General features: G+C 40.5%; 1 protein-coding gene across 4 annotated transcripts in view; it reads right to left on the bottom strand.

Moving 5' to 3' along the window:
- The window catches only part of PLXNB2 (plexin B2), a 399,620-nt gene that overhangs the window by 55,658 nt on the left and 324,730 nt on the right, over nucleotides 1–19,232 (bottom strand). For all 4 annotated transcript variants that reach the window (XM_048499274.1, XM_048499272.1, XM_048499273.1 and 1 more), the window contains 4 exons: nucleotides 18,375–18,523; nucleotides 17,360–17,468; nucleotides 5,256–5,392; nucleotides 2,371–2,541 (listed from right to left, as the gene is read on the bottom strand). In XM_048499274.1, coding sequence (XP_048355231.1) covers nucleotides 2,371–2,541; nucleotides 5,256–5,392; nucleotides 17,360–17,468; nucleotides 18,375–18,523 — 566 coding nt within the window. The remainder of the gene's footprint in view (nucleotides 1–2,370; nucleotides 2,542–5,255; nucleotides 5,393–17,359; nucleotides 17,469–18,374; nucleotides 18,524–19,232) is intronic.

Below are 19,232 nucleotides of genomic sequence, written 5' to 3'. Positions count from 1 at the left end.
GCTCACAAGCAAATTATTTACCAGTAATAGGTGTATTATCTATTAGATTTCTAGCCCACCTCTCCTGACAAGTCAAGCTCAGGGGAGTTTACAACATAATTAAAATACAATTTCAGTTAAAATATCAAAATTTTCAATATTAAAAGGACCAATTATGGGAATATAAGATGTGGAGCAGAAGGAAAAACAGCTAAGCTCACTATAAAAGGGAATAAATAGATTCATAATATTTAAAACAGGAAAACTGAAAAGGAAAGAATGGAGGGTGGGGGTGGGGAGGCCTGATAGATGTTGTTGCCTTCAACCATAAGCCTGGTAGAACAACTCAGTCTTACAGGCCCTGCAAAAGTGTAGCAGGGCCTTGGTTTCATTAAATAGTACTCCACCAGGCCTGGGTCACAGCTGAAAAAGCTATGTATGTCATTGAGGACAGTTGGATGGAGGGTCAGGTACCACCAGTAGGTTATTTTCTGATACGCATATTGGAGGTATATTGGGACAGTCAGTCTCACAGGTATGATGGTCCCAGACAGATTAGAGATTTAAAAGTTGATACCAAAACCCTTGAATCTGATCTAGTATGCCAGCTGGAGCCAGTGCAGTAGGGGGAGGACTGGTTGGATATGCACCAGCCCAGTAAGGGACCACACCACTGAATTTTAGACAGCTGAAGTTTCCAGGTCAGTCTCAACGGTTGTAGTAGTCTAATTTGGAGGTAGCATTGCATCGATTACAGTAGCTAAGTCTTGACAAGATAGGAAGGGGACCAGCTGCCGGACCTGGCACAGGTAGAAAAACACCACTTTGGCTACGTTTTGATCTGTGCCTCCATTGATAAGGAGACATCCAAAATCACTCCCAAACTCCTGAAGGTCTGTTCTGGTATCAATTTTTCATTAGGCTCATTTTTCATTAGTTATTTATAATCAGAGGGCATGAGTTGCTCCAGCCTTGCTGAAACTTACCAGGACAGTACTCTGATGGGAGACTACCGGCAAATCCTGCTCTAGGCTCCATGATGGAAGAAAGGTGGGACAGACATTTAACAAACCCATATTTAATATCCACCAATTCTTTCCAAAATCTTTTGTGCAGAGGAGAAACGTCACAAGAATGAAGAATGTCTAATCTTACCACAGTGTATTTTCCCTAGAAACGTTTTTAAAAAGATATATGCATCTTCTAATATCTGTTTCTGAATTTTGTTGCCACATTTCTGTGTTCAACTTTAACAGAAGTGAATGTACTACATTAATCTTTGTCACACAACAAAGTACATACGGCTTTAATCACACTTTGCTGTTTTCCTTATCATTCATGTATTTTGTGAGGTTGGCTGCGCTCCTTCCTTGGCCTCTCTTAAGGAATTATTTATCTAGTACACATTTATCCCTTCCTTCCACCAAGAAGCACAAGTGTTCTCCCAGTTTTCATTTTATCTTCACAACTACCCTGTAAATTGAGGTTGACAGCAGTTACTGGCTCAAGACCTCTTAAAACATCTCCTTAGGATACCTGAGGGAAGAGGGCTGTCGCAGAAGTCCTCTCCCTGTGCTGTTGGGGAATCAGGATTACTTTTGACTTTATTGGGGCTACATACATGATGCTGACAAGATCTCCCTCAAAACAGAGAGAAATGTATGGATCCTTTCTGGTAATCATAATGGCTACCGTAAGAATCCTCTAGGAGAGGTCTAGAGGGGTATGCTGTTGGATCTAATTGATACACCAGATCCGATCGATGGAACTCAGGAAATCAGTGATCTGGAATCAAAGAGTTCACTTTCTGATGCTGATGGCAAGGAGTCCAGGAGGGTGGAGTGCCACTGCTGCTGATTCCCGACCCCTGGGGGTCCCTGGAGGCCTGCTCTCCCCAGGGCCTAGGGAGGGCAGAAGCCAGGCTGCAGGGAGACTGGGAGGGTGGAGTGCCACTGCCGCCCACTGCAGAGCCCCGTCCCCCATGCATCCCTGGAGGCCGACTCCTGCTCTCCCCAGATCCTGGGGAGGACAGAAACCAGCTGTAGGAAGCCTGGGGGGATGGGGCGCCGCTGCTGCCTGCTGTGAAGCCCCCATGCATCCCTGGAGGCTGGCTCTCTCTCTACATGACCAAAAAGCGTGTGCCTGACAACATGGGTGTTCCCATGTCCCTAGGGTGGTATGCCCCTGGCGGGAAAGCAGTGTGGAAGAGGGGTAGACTGCCCTGTAAAGTCTGAGTTTCAAAATGTCTCCATAGTCGCCCATGTGGGACTGTAGAGATACAAGAACAATGAATAAAATTTGATACATTGGATGTTTTATTGTATTACAATAAAATCTATATCTTGGTTTACAAAAGTTGAACAAAGCTTTGAAGTAGAAGCATAGTATTACCTGCGTATGCTTGTTTTGGGCTGGATGCCATCAATTTTAGGATTCTCTGTATAGGTGAAGGGTTCATGCTCTATTTGTTTTCCAGTGCTTCCATGCTGTACTGTTACAATAGCATTCCCAACCTTGTTATTTGATCCAGTAACACAAACAATTTCTTCACCAAACTGGATACTGAAGAAACAAGGAAAAGGTAATACTGATGAGATTATCCTCTTACTTTATAAATTAGATAGATATTTTAACCACTGCTTAGTTCAACTGACATTTGGATTAAATGGGATTAAAACTGGACTAGAGATGTGTAAAAAAAACCCCAATCCTCAGATAGCCAGGGGAGCCTGAAAAACATTCTCTATTCTATTCTCTATTTGATCCACAGAGAATAAAATGTACCAGTTTTAGGCACTCATTTAAAATATATGGTGTATATGCCCCAAGCAACTGACCAACTGAAAGCAGAGTCTTTTTTCAGTACTCTTGTTATAAACAAATCTTCAGGAGTACCCTTACTTTATTTGTTGCAAGACAATATAATTTTAATGAATGTTTGTCTGTTTAGCGCTGGCTATGATGATCCTGTGGGGCTTGCTGTCCATGCATTTATTATATGAAATAAGAAGAAAGAAATTCAATAAAATACAGAAAGTGCTGTCTTATCCCATGCATATTTCCTTGCATTTTATTTTGCTTGGTAGCATAATGCAGTTTCTTGTTTTATTCAAACATTGGTTCAGGCTAAAGGCCCAGCCAAGATGGAAGGTGTTTTTTTTTCACTGAAACTATGCATGTTGTTGGCTTGCAGAACCTTAGATAAGGAAATGAGAATCAGGTGTAGTTCACACTATCAAATATAATCAGCTCCAAGGACACCTGAACTGGGAAAGTGGATCACATCTAGTTACCAGCCTGAGATCATCTAATCACAGGAGAGAGTATTTGCTGAGAGGTGTGGGCACAGCTGCACAGCATCCAATCTCATCAACAAATTCATCTGACCCCTAGGTCACTTGGCCAGCATCAGAGTTCATTGGTGAAAATCATTAACTATACATTTGATTGGCTAACCAGCATTAGGCCAATGCAGGTTTGTGGGTATACAGCTCAGATCCTTCATTCTAGTTTTGGTCCCTGCTTATTTCATGGTCCTTGTTTGGTCTTGTGTTTTGCCTTGGTGTATACTTTATGCCTTGTATCTTGTCTTGTTAGCGAGTCTTGCTGCCTGGAAATGTTATTCTGCAGTTGGACTACTGAAAAACTCAGCCTTTTGGATAACATCTGGATGTTTACATCAATGTTGAGTAGTAAATCTTTTAAACTTAGTTTATTTTATCCTCACTGTTGACTGCTCTTCTATTCTTGCACACTTTTAATAAATCACTTTAATTATATTTTGTGCTATCTTTATGTTCAGGAGGCTTCAATCTGAATCCAGTATTATAGCCTGAATTGGCTACAGCTACAACTATTGTTAACTGTTTTCTGAAACTAACCTTGCAAAAATGGGTGACTTTCTTGATTTTACTCCTAGGAGGGCCAGAGGCTTATCTCTTGGTTTCTGGCTGTTTGGGTAGACAAAGGGACTGGTGGCAGGCTACCAGCAGAGGCATGAAGAGTCACGCAATTACATGTCTAGCGTACATGCTGAGATCCTTGGAGTCCAAGCAAGGCAAGCAAGGATAGCAAAGCATGCAGAGAATCTTCCACGGGACAATCCAGCCTTCTACTATTTGTTTATCCTGCCAATAATCATAGTAACATGCATAGTGAAGACTGCAAGCAGAGACATGATGCCTATCCCCCATACTTGACCACAAAAACTTTGCTCATTTTCTGCATATACCACCCTCTAAATGAGCAAGATCAACCATGACCCATACTGGATAGACTCCAGTCCGTAGCACCTTTTCAGTAAAAGACTAAGTAAAGTTGTGTAATTGTTGGCATTATAATTGATAATAGATGTCTCCAAACATATGCTTTGGGCCTGCCCAGTTATCCAGTCTTTTGGGGAGGGAGTAATTACTTATATAAATTTTGTATTAAAATATTAATTGATCTTTGAAGATGCTTATGTACTTTTAACTATTTGCCTGCCTTCTGGATGCTGATGATAAGCAAAAATGGACCATCTGTGCCCTTTCTGCTGCTAACACTTAAATAAAATGTAAGAGAGCTAAATGTCCACTTCCATAATCCAATGGATTGAGGAATTCCAACATTTAGCCTTATTTACATCAGGTGGACTACAGCCCACAAGGAGTTAAGTCAGGACTGCTTGTGATTGACTGGCTGAGAAAAGCAGAGTTCTAAAGGCTGTGTGAGGATATTGTGAGGGAGAGTTCTGATCATAATGCTAGAGTGAACGGATCTGTGCTGAAGGGGCTCCATTCTATGTTGGTTATGCTACTCTGTAGCCAGCTCCCTAATCCTATGGGGGAAGGGCCCAGCATCTGGACATGGCCCACCCACCCTAGCAGAGGGAGGGGAGGGAGAGGGGTGGCATGCATGAGAAGGGAGGGCGGGGCAGCTGGGGCTTCAGAGTTACACCTCTGAAAAGGTAGAGTAAGTTCATTAAGCCCAATGAGGACTTCCAGTGGACAGGGAGGCTTTTCTGCGATTTAAGCCTCCCCATGCCACAGGGAAACCTCCTTGGAGGCAGTGGCCCTGCATGGCTTGGCACCATGGCCAGGTACCTGACCCACTGAATGGGGCTGCCCAAGTACTCCATTTTCATGTTAGATGGCTAGGCCTGAGAAGGTCCTACTCTCTGCCCTTTCACGTGACTTGTGGACCTCCAGTGGGCCTTCCCAGTTTGTAGTTTGAGAACCACACAAGAGAGGGAAAAAACAAAATATAGTTGCAGCAAATGTATGCCTTATACTCACACTTCACAGGGCACACTGTCAAGGGAAATATTAACATCTTGTCTTGAGCCAGTGTCCAAGTTTGTGCCAGTGATAGTTAGGATGGTTCCTCCAGCTTGGGGACCTTTTCTGGGATGTATTCCTGTAGGGTTTGGATCCTGTGTGAGAGAAACAGTCACAAACCAGTTAAATTCAGTTTTTGTTTTTCTTGCTTCCTGTTAATAGGATTCTGAATGAAACAGCAGATCATTAGAATCAGTGAAAGACTGTGAACAGATTCATATTCAAAGCTTACACAATTGCAAGCTATTATTGATTTCAAGGTTCTCCCTTCAACAAAATGGATTACATATTGGTTCTGTCTCTGAAGGTTTTCTTTTGGGTTTAACTGTTTTCAGTTTGTGATGTAGTGCTCCTTTTCCAGTTCCCTTCATATTTTACTTGAGTGTAACTACAGGAACAGTAGACACAAGGTCTTTGGCTTTACAAATAAAAAGATATATAGACTGTGTTGAAGAAGGATGTGAAAATTCTGTAAACATATAATGGCTGAACCCAGCTGAGCATTTCCACCCACAGAATGCTACTTTCTTGCATCCCCACTCCCACTGCAGTCCTAAATCTCCTCCAAATGCTGCTCCTGGGAGGGGAACCCATGTTACTTCCTGTGACAGACAGGAGACTGTCCTGCCACTGAAAGCTAAACAGCTGTTTTGCTCCCAAGACTACAGGAGCACTGCTCCAGCATCCAGTCACTTTCAAAGAAGTCACTGGATGTTGGAAGTACAACAGGAGGACTCCCACCTGTCAGTTTGGGTCTTCCTTAGCAAAAGAGCAAAATAGCTCTGCCTAGTAAGGGGGCAGAGTGGTTCAACTCTACCTCTTATAGAACACAGAGTACCTGGGCATGAGGCCTGTCTCTGATGATCAGCAGACCTGGCACCCTTTAGTCTGCCTTTTGAAAAAGGAAATGCTGGTGCAGGTGGAGTCCTGGGTATGCATGAATCAAACCTGATGGCTAGCCAGTGGAAGCCTACAACCACAAGGATTATATCAGGCCCCTCCTGAGACTCTCTAGAGACCTGTGCTGTGCTTTGTCACAGTGCCCTTCTACTGAGTGAGGAATCTTTCTCCATGGAAGGATCCAAGCCAAATGTATTTTGTGACTCTCCAAAACGTGGTGCAAAGTGCTGATTGAGAGGCTTTTACCATTTCCATGCAAATGCAAACCTCATGCAAAAAATGTCACTGAAGTTTCTATTCATACCAGAAAGGAACAGTGGGAAATGTAAACACTTCCACAATATCTTCTTCCAGGTTTTACTGAGCATTGATGGCAAAGGGCAGAGACAGTAAGGATGTAGTTTCAAGTAAAAAAAATAGAGTTCAATATTCTCCAGTGGAGAGAGATTTTTCATGACATTCCTAATTAGAATCAGTCTCTTTCGTGAGCCCCAAAATAGGCACAATTTGTAAAACTCAGAGTGTGTTTTTACAGTACAAAAGACTTGTAAAATTAACTCTTCCCTCTAGTTTATGATGTCAACAAAGTATTAAACCGTAAGACATCTAATCCTCTAAAAATATGTATAATACAAATGTCTCATTCATTTTTCTTTTTCATAAGTCAGTTGAATTGAATTAGAAAACTGAACAAAGTTCTGAAATAATTACACCCGATGTTACAATAAATCCTGCCCTTTTTTTTTTAACAAACTGGAACTGAATTTGCCATATCTGGTTATGTATTTTGTAAAGGATTGTCCAATTTCAGTTTCTTCAAATGTAAATAGTTATTAAGTGTTATAGCCACAAGCCTTACAAAGAAACATAAAACCAAATCAATAAAGGAGATATAGTAAAATAAAAGTCATATAATAAGATAAGAGACAATAATTCCACAGACAAAAAGTAGTTAGCTACTTTAGTTAACAAGAAGTGTTGAAGAAATTAGCAAAGTAATCATTCTGATGGTGAAAGAATGTTCAAAATATCTGGAACATGGCTGTATGGGCTTGTAGAAAGTGTATTCCGTGCAAACAGACACAGCCAAAGCCTGTCAGCACCAAGTCTCTCTCTCTCTCTCTCTCTCTCTCTCTCTCTCTCTCTCTCTCACACACACACACACACACACACACACCCTCTGACTGATGGGAAGTTCTCATTACCTTCTGCCCTGATATTCACAAATCATTAGCTTTTGTTTTGGATATAATGCACACCTTGTAATGTTTCATTGCTTATATTACTTGCTGAGAGATATATAATGAACCTGGGTGGTTTTTTTTCTGTACCACAGAGTACATCTCCTTATTCAGCAAAACAACTGCAATTAATCTTCTACTCAGGCATACTCTCATGTGGAGTATATCAACTTAAGAGTGACAAGAATAAAGACACTGTTACAGATGGATTTGGATGGATTCCTGACAAAACTTAATGGCCTGGGCCTGACTTTACAGCATACATAAAATTGGCTTTGCTAGGCCACTACTGGCTTCTAACTGCAGCTCAGGCATATTCATTATAGTGAATAATACTGAGAAGCAACTGTCCTTATCTCCCTACCGAAACATATATTACGTGGGGTTAAATGTGTATACGTTCATGCCCTGAATAAAATATAATTTGGGAGATTACAACAAAAACATATTACTGGCACACTTTGCTTCCTGTTAAGTTCAATTTGGGTTAGGAGTCCCATTCTTCCAGTGGGGGTGAAGGATTCCTGTCACTGTTCTGAGTAGAGGTGAGAGAAAAATGGGGGGGGAAAACAATAGCGGATTCCGCATGGGCCAAAAACAGCGGTGTGAAAACTGTGTAAACCCTTTTACACCAATTCAAACCATTTTACACCGTTTTCACACTGCTGTTTTTGGCCCATGCAGAATCCACCAATGATTCTTCACTGCAACCCTTATGTCACCTTTGGTAAAAAACAACAACCAGAAGTTACATAGATTGCCAGACTTTCTGGTGATTCCTAGAGCTGTCTGTAGCACTTGCAGTTTTTCACTGGAAAGAACATGGTGCCACAGCAAGGGTTGCAACCCCCATATCCCTGCCTACAATCCTCCCACTGTTTGTCAGGCACTGTCTGGAAATCCTAATTTGGATACTGAAGCCATCTTTCTCTAAAGTTTATATCAGGCTCAATCCCCTCGCACCACATGCCCATTACAACTTCCCTTTGCAATACAACAGCTTTTACTCCATTTCATATTAGTCCTATTAGTCATTAGTAATGTAAATATTTTTCAGACATTAGGTTTGTTTGTGCATATGGGAAGAACACACTACTTGCTATCCTGTGAACACATACAATCACTATTTTCTTTGAAAGGGGCAAAATGTAAACACTTCCACAATATCTTCTTCCTTCCTGAGCCTTCGGGGAGGGCGGTATACAAATACAATAAATAAATAAATAAATAAATAACATATCTTCAGCCTTAGCACACGTGTCGCAGAACCCTGGAAAATCAGGGTTCTCGTATGTATATTTCAAAGCTGTAATTCATGGTCTATGGAATGCCTGAAAGGGAACTCTAGTACTGGTGCGATGTTTCATATATGCCTGCACATATACTACCGTAAATAAAAATACAAAATGGGACTAGAGCAGGGGTCGATATTAGGAGGGTCAGGTTCATAGGACATAAATGGATACTGACATGAGGGCTAACCTGAATTTCCACAGATAAGTCAGGTGGCATAGAGTAATCCATTATACTGGGCTTGGCTAAACATGGCCATGCTAATCTGTTGGGTTCAGCTAAGTTATATCAGTGCTGCCTGTATAAAATGTGTCAACCATTTGTTCTAACCTATTCTATTTTGAGAAGAGAAAGAAAAAAGCTATAGGGAACTCCTGCAGTATAGGGAACAACAACTAGCAGTTTCTTCCTCATTCTTCCTCAATCATTACTGACCAGATTTCTGTGCAGTAAATACTTACATGTTCACTGGGTTCACCCTTGAATAGAAGGGGCAGACCCCAGAACAGAATTCAACATAGTAGAGTTCAAAGTGCAAATTATTCTGCTTTAATATTGAATATATCAATTTCCTTCTCATTGTATGTCAGGTAGTTTTCTACTCCCAAATGAAAAGTCTGTGTTTCATGAGCTTCCATGTTAAACCAAAAAAGGGGGGAGGGGAACAACAACAAAACCCAACTAGGTAACTAAAAAAGGTTGAGTGAGGAAATTCCAAAAATGTACAAATGGAGAAACCAAAGTAAAAGCACATTTAATAACAACAATAACAATTAAATATATTCAACAACAAACAGCACAATATTCAAAAGAGACTTTGCTCTTAATGAACAAGCAAAGAGATAAATATTTGCGAAAAAGTCTGAGGGGAAAGTTCAGGGATGGTCAAGTGGTGTGGAAAATGCAATGGGAAAGATAAAACATTTTAAACATGCCTACACAGCAAGGGGAAACATTTTTAAAACATTTCACACAAAAGAATCATTGTAAAAGGGTTTTCAGATAAAACATTTCCAGACTGGAAATAAAACATTTCTGGAACTTAAGAGGGGGAAATAATGTGAAATTACATAGAGTTTTAGAAGGTTTGTGAGGAAAGAGGAAAATATTATACATATTTATGGTAAATATTGGTTTACTGGCAATTTAGCATTGTAGTTTTAGCATATTGTGCTGCTTAATGCTGAATATATTTCATTGTTATTATTAAAGTGTACTTTGGTTCCTACACTTGTGCATTTTTGGTGTGTGCTTCTCTATCAGGTAGTTGATAATTTCTTTTCACTCAGCATTTCAGGCATGAAAGCAGCAACAGTAGAACATATCTTGACGTACAAAATATAGGAGCTTCTCTTGTACAAGTCCTAATGTCATGAATGGGAAAGACACAAAACACACATCTTGAACTCACACTGGAGAGATGTATCATGTACAACATCGCTGACACTTACAGAATCTGAATCTTTGAAATATTTTTTAAAATTCTGTTTAAAATAAGAAACATTACAGCCTATTTGTTAAGAAAGAAGCTTATGTTTGTTCACAAGTACTGGTAGCCTGTGGTGCAGAGTGGTTTGATTAGCTAATGTATACTGCACCTACCCCCATTGTTTATATGCTGTTTGGAAATAAGGCAAAATTGGATCAGGAAGCAGTAGATCAAAACCAGAGAAAGGAAGAGTGTGGGCAGAAATATCAGTTTATGAAAGAGCCTGAGAAAGAAAGGAGAGGACAAAGCTTGTGAGTTTCATAGCTGTGCTTGACAACAATTGGAGCTTTGGGGACAGAGAAATGAGTGGAGGAAGAATAGCAGGATTGTGCATAATATTAACATCACTTTGTGGAAAAACCCAAAAGTGACTTCATGTTGCCCTGTAGTGAAAACCATGGAGTTTCTGCTGATTCTTAGAGCATCAATCCAATCCAAATGGGAAGGGTGAATCGGCCCATGGAAGCAGTGGAGGGCAGTGCTGGCGAATTCCGCCCCCCTCCCCCACACGCTGGAATAAGGAACATAAGAATAAAGATGTCAGTGAGCACTTCCGCATACAGATACAAAGTATTTCTCCACACCGCTTTCTTCATTCATTAGAATGAGCGCATACTCACATATTATAGTTCCCAACTCAGGTTGAGAAATTCCTGGAGGTCAGAAAGTGGAGCTTAGAGAGGACAGGATATAATGCCATACAGTCCCACCCTTCAAAGCTGTCATTTTGTCCAAGAAAACTGTGGATAATTTTACTTGGAGAAAATGGCTGCTTTGGAAAGTTGAGTCTATAGCATTATAAACCATTGAAGCCCCTCCCCTCCTAAAACCCGCCCTCCTTAGGCTCCTCCCCCAAAATCTCCAGGTATTTCCCAACCCTGAGCTGACAACCCCACTGAGCAGTATTTAACCAATAAGTATTGTAGCGTCCTGTTGATTTTACTGAGAGAGATTTAAACATGTGTTTACTGTCCCACCGACACTACTGGAATTTGAAAGCACCAACTTTTATTGAACTTTGTCTACACTATGGGGGCATTTTTCAGTACACTGAAAAGGAAAGAAAATATTTTTTCAACTCTTTTTTTCTCCCCCTTCTTTTACATGTTTTATTGTCTATGTTTGATGCATAATAACAACACTTTTTGGTCATGCACATGATTTTAAATTTTAAATAAAGCTCTTCGCAACATAAAAGGGAGCACACAAACAGGGTGTCTTATTCTTTTAATATAATCATCCAGTGCTCAAGAAAGCTGCCTCAGCACACCTAATGTTTTCCTTAATGGGGAAATAAAGCAAGCCATACACTTTTTTAGTGCTATAAATTTAATGGAAGGCTCTTTTCAGAATAAAACTGTGCGCAATAGGATTGTATGTGAGATTTTAACAGAGCAATATTAGGCAGATTCACTCCAGCCTGAACCTGTTAAAACCAGTGGGTCACTGAATGCAGTAAATTTGTTTAGGATTGAAGGAAAACCTCTGGTGAAGCAGAAAGGATATACCTTCATCCTGATTCCCAGATTCAGTCTGGGAATCCTGAACTAGCTATTCTTAGTTTGAGAGTGCAAATTATGTCTTATATTATCATCACAGTCACATCAGATTATGCAAACTTTCTCTAAAGAAAGAATAGATTTACTCCCAGAGTCAGCAGCATACAGTTGTTTGTTCAGCTAATTATTGCTGTGGGTCAAGTCAGATGAGATGCTGGAAGATCCATGGCAGACATACTTCCAGTATTTTTAAAATGGCAACAGAGGTGTGTGAGAGAGAAACGTAATAGAACTAAGGCCATTCAGGGGTTTTTCCTATCAAGGAGTGGAAGACATGGTTTTCTATCCAGGCTGACTTCCAAGTAAAAAGACAGATAGACAAAAGCTAAGCTCACCATCTTTTTAATATTAAGGATCTTTCAGCATCTCACAGTATATAAGAGAGGAAGTTGGCTACCCCTACCAGCACAGCTACAATTCCAAGAGGGTCCTTGCAGTTCCTTCTCTTAACAATTTAAAAACATAGACAGAGCCCAATCATGGATCTGTCTGTGTTATGTCATTTTTGAGCCCAACTATCTAGCCAACATGTATAGAAATTCTGGTTACATGTTCTATCCTTTTGCTTTTGGGATTGTTCTAAAAGTGATATTCCTGAATTTTCAAAGCTTTAAAATCTATCATAGCTTTAATTATTGACTCATTTGGGGAAGTTTATGTTTTCAGCAAAAGCTATCCTGACAAACTCATGTATGAGAGTTTCCTGTATTCTTACACAATGTAAGTCATTAATAAATAAACTAAACTTTTCAGCAATATAGTTTGCCTTGGGTTTAGCCATGCTTCAAATATTTTTCTCACAGACCAAATGAGAGGCTAGGGCATGATATGTCTGTAGTTTGGTTCAAATTGTTTAAGCCCATGTCCAATCATAGAAGATTCTCTAAGAGGCCAGATTGCTTCTAAATGTAAAAAAACCAGAATAAATTTATCTTCACCTTTTTTAGATGGAAAAAATAATCAGCAGAAGGAAAGAAGCTGGCCATAGCTTGGCAAATCTCTAAGCTTCCAAATCCTAACTCCAGTACTGCCTTTACTTCTTACAGCACATGTTCCCTCAGTAACATCCATTAACACTCAGGCAGCCCAATCCGGGGGGGGGGGGGCATGTCTTGGAAGGAGTGCGGATCCATGCTGGCACTTTGCCCACCTCATCAGCTTAAATGGTACCTACGTCAGCAGGGAGGGCAAATGGGATGGCAAATGGGCACTATAGAGCTCCATGGCGCTTGACCCAGAAGAGGCTGCCTCCCCTAGAGCTGTGCTGGCATAACAGAGGACACCAGTATGACTGGTGGGCAGGCTATAGGGATTCCTGGGGGTTGAGTTGACTTTACTCAGTCTCCACTAGGCTTTCAGTCTGGGAATGTCTCCCTCCCCGGCCACAGACTTAGGCCACACAAAAGAATGGTATAAGTGCATTTTGCCCTATGGGAACTCTTCATGAAGCCTGGAGGCTTTTGTGTGTTTTATGTGCCTTCCCAAGCTGCTTGAAAGTCCCTGGCTGCAGCATCTCTGGATTGGGCTGTTAGTTTTCCCAGCTAAAACTCAAGCTATATCACTTAGGCCAACAGTTCTTGAAAATAACGTTCTTGCAAAGCATTTCTTTCATGTAGCAAGGGTGATGTACTCTAGACAATCTTGTGTTGAGATGGCAGGTTTTTGTGGGGAGGTTAGTAGTCAGTTAACATTTTTCAACAAAAGCCTGATGTGCTGCAAAATTATCTTCCTTTGCTATAGCTTCCTTCCTTCCTTCCTTCCTTCCTTCCTTCCTTCCTTCCTTCCTTCCTTCCTTCCTTCCTTCCTTCCTTCCTTCCTTCCTTCCTTCCTTCCTTCCTTCCTTCCTTCCTTCCTTCCTTCCTTCCTTCCTTCCTTCCTTCCTTCTTCCTTCCTTCCTTCCTTCCTTCCTTCCTTCCTTCCTTCCTTCCTTCCTTCCTTCCTTCCTTCCTTCCTTCCTTCCTTCCTTCCTTCCTTCCTTCCTTCCTTCCTTCCTTCCTTCCTTCCTTCCTTCCTTCATTTATTATGTTTATATACCGCCCTCCCCAAAGGCTCAGAATCCATAGCTCCAGCATCTCCTTTGCTTTAGAATTGTAATGTAATCTATATATATAAATGCGAAATACCACTCACTGACTCATGCACAGAACTCAAAAACCACCGAAGCCACACACAAGAAATTTGGCACACCTGTTCCTTACATACTGCAGGTGCTCATTAAGAAAGGATTTTTCAAAATATTCAGTTTTACTCGAGTTATTACACATTTACTGTTTTCACTGGTCATCTCTGGCCATCTGCACGAACATTTTAAGGGCAAACCAACCGCTCAATCCACAGACATGCTGCACGAACATTCTAAGGGTGACAGTTAAACACTATCAGCTTCATGTCTTTCACCAAGGTGCGCCAAATGCACTCTAACACTGCGCTCCACAATGCATGCGAACCTATCCCTTCTGCTGAAACCGCTACAGAGAGAAGAGAAATTAAACACAGAAAGCGCTTTACACACTGCATTATAAAAAGACAACTACAGGAAGCTGCTGCAAAATATGCGAAAACAAACCCAGGCTGTGAGGAAATATGCTGCATGTCACCCCAAAGTTCACAAACGCCCTCCACAATGCATGCGAACCTATCCCTTCTGCTGAAATCGCTACATGGAGAAGAGGAATTAAACGCAGAAAGCGCTTTACACACTGAAATATACAAAGACAACTACAGGAAGCTGCTGCAAAATATGCGAAAACAAACCCATCAGTCCACAGACAGGTTGTGAGGAAATATGCTGCATGTCACCCCAAAGTTCACAAACAGGCTGAATGTCACCCCAAAGTTAACAGACAGGCTGTGAAAAAGTACTCCCCCCACCCTCACGTTAACAACACCGCTACAGCCAAATACTAACAACATACATTACAAACCACACTATCACCTTGCACTACTAAACATTTGTCGGGTTTTGCATATGGACATCAGATTGATTACTGTGCAGACAAGTTTACTGCTCTTGGCCTCCGATTACCCTGTGCTTGGTGTCATGCTCTGAAGTGGCGGGATGAGTCCCCAGAAATGTGCTGCAGTGGTGGTACAGTCCAGCGCCCTGCCCTTCAACCCTATCCTGAACCTCTTCATAGCCTTCTCACTCATCAGCATCCAATGACAGAACACTTCTTTTCTGCATCCCAAAAATACAAACGGCTGCTTCCACATGACGTCTTTTGGAGCCCACCAGGTGAAAGAGAACAATAACACATTGCATTATAAAAAGATAACTACAGGAAGCTGCTGCAAAATATGCGAAAACAAACCCATCAGTCTACAGACAGGCTGTGAGGAAATATGCTGCATGTCACCCCAAAGTTCACAAATAGGCTGTAAAGAAGTGTGTTGAATGTCACCCCGAAATTCATAGAGAGCCTATGATGAAGTATGTGTAGCAAAGCATGGGTGCCCTGCTAGTATTATATATTTAACCAGACTCTTCAACTTGTGACCGAGCAACATATATTTCCTTTCTGCTTTTACTTGTTAGGAAAGTTAAAATCATCAGTAGGCAAACCAATGCTCTCAAGAACAACATAACCCTAGCTTCCAGTAACATACCAAGACACATTAGTTCTGTTTTCTATTTCTGAAAGCGGCAGGTAAATTCTTTGAAAAGTTTACTTTGTTAACTGAGAATCCAATTTTATTTCAGAGCCACTCAGCTTTGTCTTGCAGGCATTACAAGCTTCTGCAACTGAACCATCACAAATGTATTACAGAAATTAGGATACAGTTAAGGCCATCTTTTGCCATGGTGACAACATGGGTAATTGCATGCCAAAGATTGAATCCCAACTACTTTATGGGGTCCCTATCTGGATTCAAACCGTGAACCATGCTTTGAAAGTCCCTCAATCAATTTTTTTTCATCAAATAATGGGAGTTCCAAACTGTGTTCCTTACGCAGCCTTGTGCTTGGAATTGGGGCAAAATACCCTAGAACTCAAAGAATGGTTCAGAGCCTTTAGATTTTGGCTCCGTCTTCACTATCTTCCATCCGAACATTCTCTTGTCTCCCTGATACTCCAGGACACACAGGCTAACCCCTGGTTTTCTTTGATAGAGAGGAAGATCATAACTATCGGTGTGCCCCTTGAATCTCTCTATTTAATGTCCTGCTCAGAAACGTTCAATATGCTTAAAGACGGGCTTCTAGATCGGGAATTTGCAGATTTACATCTAGAAGCCCAATGAACTTGCTCCCCTACACAATTTTTAATTCCATTCAATTTTTAATTCCATTTAATTCCATTCCCTACACAATTTTTAATTCCATTTTTAATTCCATTCCATTCGATAGGGTTGAAGGGCAGGGCGCTGGACTGTACCACCACTGCAGCACATTTCTGGGGACTCATCCCGCCACTTCAGAGCATGACACCAAGCACAGGGTGATCGGAGGCCAAGAGCAGTAAACTTTTTAATTCCATTTAATTCCATATTATCTTTATGTTTTAACAAACCCCCACTCAAGTAGAGCTCTCACTATTGGCTGGTTCAACGTTATGCCCTCTGCCCTACTAAATGGTAGGTTCAGCAACCTAGGAAAATCTGCAAGGTTATGCAGCTGCAAATCCAACGTGGTCGAAACACTGGCCCACCAGCTTCTGCACTGCAGCAGATTTGTTAAAATCAGATCCAAAGATACCAATGTATACCCTCTTTTTCAATCTGAGTTACCAGATCTGATTAGATTATCCCTACTGTAGAACAACTCTGACTTTGATTTTTGTGATTTTTATTATGGAAATAGCTGATAGTATGTAATAGCATATAAATATTATTCCTTGGTCTTCCTTGGTCTTTGCTCCTATTACTGTTGTATTTCATATTTGTTGTTTGATTATGCCAACAAAGGCTTATGTATGTATGTATGTATGTATGTATGTATGTATGTATGTATGTATGTATGTATGTATGTATGTATGTATGTATGCATGCATGCATGTTTCAGAGTATGTATGTACATAGGAGCAGCAGTGGCGTAGTGGCTAAGAGCAGGTGCACTCTGATCTGGAGGAACCGAGTTTGATTCCCAGCTCTGCTGCTTGAGTTGTGGAGGCTTATCTGGGGAAATCAGATTAGCCTGTGTTCTTGGGCTAGTCACAGCTTTTCGGAGCTCTCTCAGCCCCACCTACCTCACAGGGTGTTTGTTGTGAGTGGGGAAGGGCAAGGAGATTGTAAGCCCCTTTGAGTCACCTATAGGAGAGAAAGGGGGAATGTAAATCCAAATTCTTCATCTCTTCTATGTATGTATGTATGTATGTATGTATGTAGGTAGGTAGGTAGGTAGGTAGGTAGGTAGGTGGCAGGCAGATGGAGTAGGTGGAAGTAGGTGGTGGTAGGTAGGTAATTGCATGCCTATCGTGACTGCACACACTATCTGTACCAAAAATTATTTCCATTTGGGGTCAAACAACTGAACAAAATATTTCTCAATAAACTCAAGGAATAAAGGCCAATACAAAGGCATTTTCCCCAGAAGAAATGTAAATATGATACTTACCCAATGAAAGGAACTGACAAACTCACCTGATATGTAAACTGCACTTCGCTCATTGATTTGCCTTGTTGTCCATTTACATCAACTACAATTTCACCTCGCCTTGCTTCCTGTACCCCTTCAACTTTACACACGACCCTAGTTGGATATAAGGCAATTTTATATATCAACATCTAAATAAGCATCTTTCATAATGTTCATTCTTTTTTAAAAGCAAGCCTGGAGGAGAGAAAGTGCCATCTTAAGAAGTGTCAAAAGCACGAAACATCAAATAAAACATAATGAGCCATTCAAATTGCCTCTCACTGTCTCTGCTTCTATTACTTTGATTGAACAAGATGAATTCCAGGTCTTCATTATACACAGCCAATTAAAATAGTTACATCATTTATTTCATTGTTACTCAAGATGAGCTTACAAGTTAATTTTTCAAAGAAATTTCTAAATCTTGAGCCACACCATCCTTTCACTGCTTGCAAATGGTTTTATAATAATGTTAGATGTGGAAAATTGCAAGTTTCCCACCATCATAATAAAAATGAATATAACAAAAGTATCCTTACTAGAAGAAACTAACGTACGGGTTCTCTTGTACAGCAGGTTTTACTGTCTATGTTTGCAAGGTTGTACATGTTTAGCATGCAAAATTTACAACTTTCCTGAAGTGACACCATCTGGTTTGTCTTAACAAAATGTGAACTGCATGAGATAACTATTACTAATGTATCTCATTTCAAAGTAAATTAGGGAGTCACTGAATGTGAACAAAAACAAGAAACAAATTTAAGTGGGAGCCTTAGGATCATAAAAAGGTGGTTATTACAAGTGTCTCATTCAATCATAGTTATAAACTGTAGGAATTAAGGAATTACACTCTGGAATTACAGTGAGAACTTATTTAAAGAATTACAATTTATTTCCATATACAAATGTGAAGCAAATGATACATTTGAAAGCTCTTTAACTGCTGAACTGTATATTTCTGCAGTTTGAGTACATACTGTTTCAGTTTTATGACATTCGAAACATCTGACAATTACTTACTTGGTAGAAACAGAGTAGAATTCTTCTTTAAATATACAATTAGTGCCTGCCACCATTATGTCTGTGACATCTTCAGCTCTTATGCCCAAATTAGATCCCATTATGGTCAACAAAATTCCACCACTTAGTGGTCCATTCTTTGGTTCAATCTAAGGATATGGAGAGATGAGTTTGATAAATTACAGTAGCAATTTGAAATATCAAATTATAGTTTCAACAGGAGGTTCTCAAAATAGAAGGGGCTTCAACAGTATGGATGCATTTCTTGACATAAGCCTCAGAATCTCATTCTGATTTTGGAGAGAGGAGATGACTTGCAGGCTTTGAAATTACATCACCTGACTGTTCATTCTCAGAGGGAAAAGGGGCAGCTTGACATTCTGTCTCTTTATTGCTAAGAGGTCCTCAGGAATACTTGGAACTGCACAGGGATATAACAGGAATTTAATATATGTGAAGCCTTAGTGAAGATGCACACATGGTAAGTTCACATTCTTATTTGTATGTATAATGTATGACATTCAACTAGGGGTGTGCATTCAGATAAGTCAAACTGAAAAAAGTAGCAATTTAAATGAAATTGAAAGTCAAAACATTTCAGCTCTTTTTCTGCTTTTTGATTTTTCCATGGCCCATGTTTGGGCATAGGGAAAAAAACTGGGGAAAAATAAGTATTTGTGAGACGGATGATTGGGATTTAAAGTTTCTCTCTCTCTCTCTCACACACACACACAGAGTACCTTGGCTAGTGTTCTGCTGGACTTCCAGGTGGGGTCTGTTGGGTTGGCAAAGATATTCCCCAACTTACTGGATTGCTTTGGAAGGGGCAATCTCCTGTTGCCCTTTTTCTGCCCTTTT

This window comes from Sphaerodactylus townsendi, linkage group LG06 (genome assembly GCF_021028975.2).
Source record: "Sphaerodactylus townsendi isolate TG3544 linkage group LG06, MPM_Stown_v2.3, whole genome shotgun sequence".
In the NCBI taxonomy this organism is placed as follows: domain Eukaryota; kingdom Metazoa; phylum Chordata; class Lepidosauria; order Squamata; family Sphaerodactylidae; genus Sphaerodactylus; species Sphaerodactylus townsendi.
Note: the sequence above shows the minus strand (reverse complement) of the source record. Positions and strands in the feature narration are given on the sequence as shown.